Consider the following 4,294-nt stretch of genomic DNA (forward strand, 5'->3'; position numbering starts at 1 on the left):
ACATACGAGTTTCTGTGGATTTGTTACTCTAATGTACCCAGACTAGATTAGAACTGCTAGAACTTCTGCTACTTCTCCCATTGCTGCTGCTCCTAATAGTATTGCTGCTGCTGCCTTGCTGCTAATGCTAGTTGTTACTGCTGCTACTACTGTCACTGCTGCGACTGCTACTATAACTTCCACGACAACTCCTACTATTACAACTACTGCTGCTACTAGTTCTGGCACTGCTCCTAGCAGGACTTCTGCGACTTCTGCTTCTGTAGCTGCTACTGCTAGTAGTGCTACGACTGCCCTTGCCGGCGTAACCCTCCTGAAAGCAGCCGAGCCCAGTGCTGCTGCATGGCTTTGATAGGAAGCCTAACCTCCACGAAGAAGGCATGTCTCCCTCTTACAGATCAAGACCTAGAAGCTCAAAATCTCAGTGGCTTGCCTAAACGTCCCGCGTTGGAATCTGACTACCTCTGGAGCCCCAGACTCTCAGGCTTAGGGCTGAGGCTGCAGAGGGTAAGTGTGGGGGACTCCAGGTGGATAAAGATCTCAGTATATGCCAATCAGAAGGCTGGTGGGGGTGGGAGGATGGCAGGGAGGAGCCTGACCTCTCCACACATGCTAAGGGTGTGCAGAACAGGTAAAGGGCAGGATCAAGTGAGTGACCTCGGTGTGGCGGGCTCCTTGTGAAGAAAGTCCCAGAGGTCGGCAGCATAAACGGAGAGCAGGGGCGCCCCCAGAGGAGCCTCCCACCCTGTCAGATCCTGGGGTCAGTGGGCAAGAAGCCTGCAGCTTGGAGCTGAGCCTCTTCATCCTCAAACAGGAGCTTGCCTTCTTCTCACAGGGGCGGGGGGGCAGGGAGGGGTGTCAAGAAAGGGTCCCGGGTAAGGGCCTGAGCAGGGCCTCAAATCCCTTGCTGAAAGTCACTGATGGGGCCCCAGGTGCTCCCCCCTCAGAGAAAAGCCTTCGCTTATGAACTCAGCCCATGAGGGCACAGATCTCCTGAGATTCGGTGTGAAGAAGCCTGTTCCCACGGGCCCTTCCCCACCCCTTGAATTCTGACTCAGCAGACTTACTGGGCATCCTGGGAACCTGCGTTTTTAAAAGCAAGCCCCGTGGTTTTAGAGGTCACCACATTGATCCCCAGTTGGCAGGTGTGGAAACAGACCGGCGAGTTAGTCCAGTGTGGGTGCCCAGGCTTTCTAGCTTGTAGGCAACAGAACCAGACCCCGGGCCAGGCTGTCAGACCCCGGTCCAGGCGGCCAACCTGGCAGTAAGCTTCCCACCGCAGGCATCTTGCTCCTTCAAGGGGCCCCAGTGCTCCATCAACCTATTTGGCTGAGTAACTACTGCCCGAAGAAGGAGGGGCTGGTCTGGGAGGAGCAGCTACCAGGCGTCAAGCCCTAGGGCACACCTGGGTTCCCATGACCCCGCTCCGCGCTGCCCAAGCCCATCCACCACAGGGGTCCTTACCCATATGCCCACAGCCATGTTCAGGGCAAAGTACAAGGCGATGACACTAATGTCGGTGGCATCCAGCTGTGGCTGAGCGGCATGGGGGTCTCCGGTCGAGTTGTGGGTGGCCATCCCGCAGGCTCTGGCTCTGGAGAGAGATTACGGGGCTAGCTTGGTGATCACGGGCTTTCCAGAAGGAGCTCATTGATCATTAAACCGAGCGGACCGTGGCATCTCAGCCCAGGACGGGGCTGCGTGCAGCGCCCAGCTTCAAAGGGCAACTATTTCCCTGTCCCCTCTTAGGAGAGGAGCGACTCCCAGACTGTGGAGGAGGGGAGGGAGGGAAAGGGAATCCCCGAAACACAGCAGAGGGAAAACAAAGCCAAGTTTAGATCCAGAGTGTTCTGGATAGAACGGGGCGGAGTGGCCCAAGCGTGGCTGCAATGTAATTCTTACAGGCAGTGCCAAGGCCTGGGCTGACATCTTGCCTCGAGGTGCGTCTTGTTCTCCCCGCAGCCAGGAACGCCGGCATTAAGGGTCCCTTCTGGCCCTAACGGTCCTGGTCCCTGAAATTCCCCGTGGATAGAACAAGGAAAGCCTGCCCCCCAGATGCCTGCCTTCCTGCTCTGTGGCAGTGGGGGGCCACTGGGTGGAATGGCACGCTGCATGGCGCTGCTCCGTCCGCACCACGGTTCTTACATGTGAAGCCATGGTCACAACCACCGTGTCAACCCATTTTGCTCCCCATGGCCGGCCCGGGACCTGGCAGGAACCATGCTTGTTAAGCACCTCCCAAGGGCCCAGGCCGGTGTGGAGCTTTCTGGCATCCCACTGCGTTTCATGATTGCAGTGACCTGTCATTTCACAGTACAGTCAAGGGAATGGGGGCGAGAAGGGGAGGGAGGACAGGTGTCAGCCATGCAGCAAACGAAGGGGCTGAGCTGAAGACACCCGACACAACGGGAGCTCAAATCCTCTGTTGGTGACCGTGTTGGCTTGGAGCCCATTTGCATGTCATGGGGACCGTGGGTGCACGGCTCCCTCCTGCTTGGTAGTCACTCATTACTTCATTCTGTGTCCCTAGCCAGGCCTCCACCACCACCGTGTCGGTGGTTTTGCGGAGAACTGGGAGTCTAACCAGGACGCTCAGTCGGCCAAGGTGTTAATGAGTGAGCCACCTGACAGTGGGCACATCCGCCTGCAGAGCCAGGTTACTCTGTAACCTCGGAGGGATGATGTAACCATTGACCCCGAACATCCAGGACTTGACAAAAGGAGGGGGAGCGAAATCATAACACACTACTCACAGGAGACTGCAGGGAGAGGGCAGACCAACCCTCTCCACCACTGCCCACTCCCCTGGCCTTCTGCCAGCTGGCGTCCACGTGATTGCTGGAAAGGTGTCATCGACCGAAAGACTGTTGTGCACGGATCCACAGGACCCGGCTGCAGAAGGTCAGGTTGATCAAGCTCTCTTCTGCTCCTCCCCTGGCTCTCCGAGGGACACCAGCCCCTCGGAGATCAAATCCTGGAGCAGGGAAAGCCCGTGAGCACTGAGGAGCTGAGCAGGAGGGGGGCGGCAGCAGAGGACACAGAGAGGGAAATAGCACCCGTGAACCCTGGCCACCCCTGAGCTTCCACTGCGCCCCCCTCCCCCACCACCCCTAACTTCCCCCCGTACCCCCACCCCCGGTCAAGACCACACCCCAGGGCAGGGAAGATGGGGCCTCTGCAGCTGAGCGGCCATCCACCTCACACCCCAATGTTGTCTAAGAGAAAGGCACCCCTACTCAGGAACCATCTCCCTGGACAAGTGTGAAGGGCCAGATGCGCGGTGCTGTCATGCTTCAGAGAGATCCGATGTGGGAAAGCCACTGGGCAAACTGGACCTCCAACTCGCTTGTCACCTGGAGACTTAGGACTGGACGTGCATGATGCCTGAGGAAGTGAAAGACAGCCGTACCGAGGTGGTTGAACAGTGGGTAGGAGGACAATCATGGTCTTGCTACGTCCATGCCCTCTCAGCGGTTTTAAGATCAATATTATTGATCTTACACCTGTGGCTGACGTTCACAGTGAATATTGCTGTAAAGTTCCCCTGACTACCAACTCCCATTGTTTGTGTAAACAGCATCCAGCCATGAAAGGACTGATTCTGGACAAGTGAATCATTTAGACACTGCGATACGGAGTTAGCCTACATTGGCCCAATAGCCTCCTCTCAACAGGAATTTTTAAAAAGTAGTACCAGGGGCTAATCAAAGACAACATTAAAGGAAGACCTTTATGCCCCAAGGGGATGCTCGATAAGACTCTCTACCATCCATTAACAAGAGGGTTTGGGAAAGGAGCCAAAGGCATAGATCCAAGAATGGGTTTTGAGCTCCCACTAAATCCTAACTCCAATTTAAGAACAATTAGTTCTTACCTCATGGCCCTGCTCTATCCTCACCCTCAGGAAGGGAACACAGAAGATATGCGTGCTCTAGCAAAGTGTGATGAAGAAATTAGATGGTACCTGGCTATCAGGAAAAATAGTGTCTGGGGTCTTAACGGCTTGTTCCAAACAAGCAGCCATCTAAGAGGGATGTCAACTAAATCCACGTGAAAGAAGCGCACCAACATTCATGACTGGAGGCTTGTAAATCATCTAACCCAGAGCCAGAGGAGGGAATAATCAGAGCCTACCCTGGGAGAATCCGGTTTGCGGAAGGCTGTGGATGACAGTGGGAGCCCAAGGTACATTTGTGGGATCTACACAGGAAATAAGCCTCCTCCCATGATTTCCCTCTGTCCATCACAGAGGCACGGGAAGACACTGGTTACCAAACAGAGTGCATTGGAGAGA

General features: G+C 55.5%; 1 protein-coding gene across 4 annotated transcripts in view; it reads right to left on the bottom strand.

Annotated features, from left to right (window-relative positions):
• SLC5A10 (solute carrier family 5 member 10) overlaps positions 1-1,614 on the bottom strand; it is a 62,016-nt gene extending 60,402 nt beyond the window's left edge. For 2 of the 4 annotated variants that reach the window (XM_045293331.1, XM_045293332.1), the window contains exon 1: positions 1,465-1,614. In XM_045293331.1, coding sequence (XP_045149266.1) covers positions 1,465-1,578 — 114 coding nt within the window. In that variant the 5' untranslated portion in view covers positions 1,579-1,614. The remainder of the gene's footprint in view (positions 1-1,464) is intronic. The other 2 variants (XM_013007323.3, XM_004712970.2) reach the window with 2 other exon arrangements.
• Between the last annotated feature and the right edge of the window lie 2,680 nt (positions 1,615-4,294).

This window comes from Echinops telfairi, unplaced genomic scaffold (assembly GCF_000313985.2).
Source record: "Echinops telfairi isolate 266 unplaced genomic scaffold, ASM31398v2 ScPeMD7_2010;HRSCAF=2546, whole genome shotgun sequence".
NCBI lineage: Eukaryota > Metazoa > Chordata > Mammalia > Afrosoricida > Tenrecidae > Echinops > Echinops telfairi.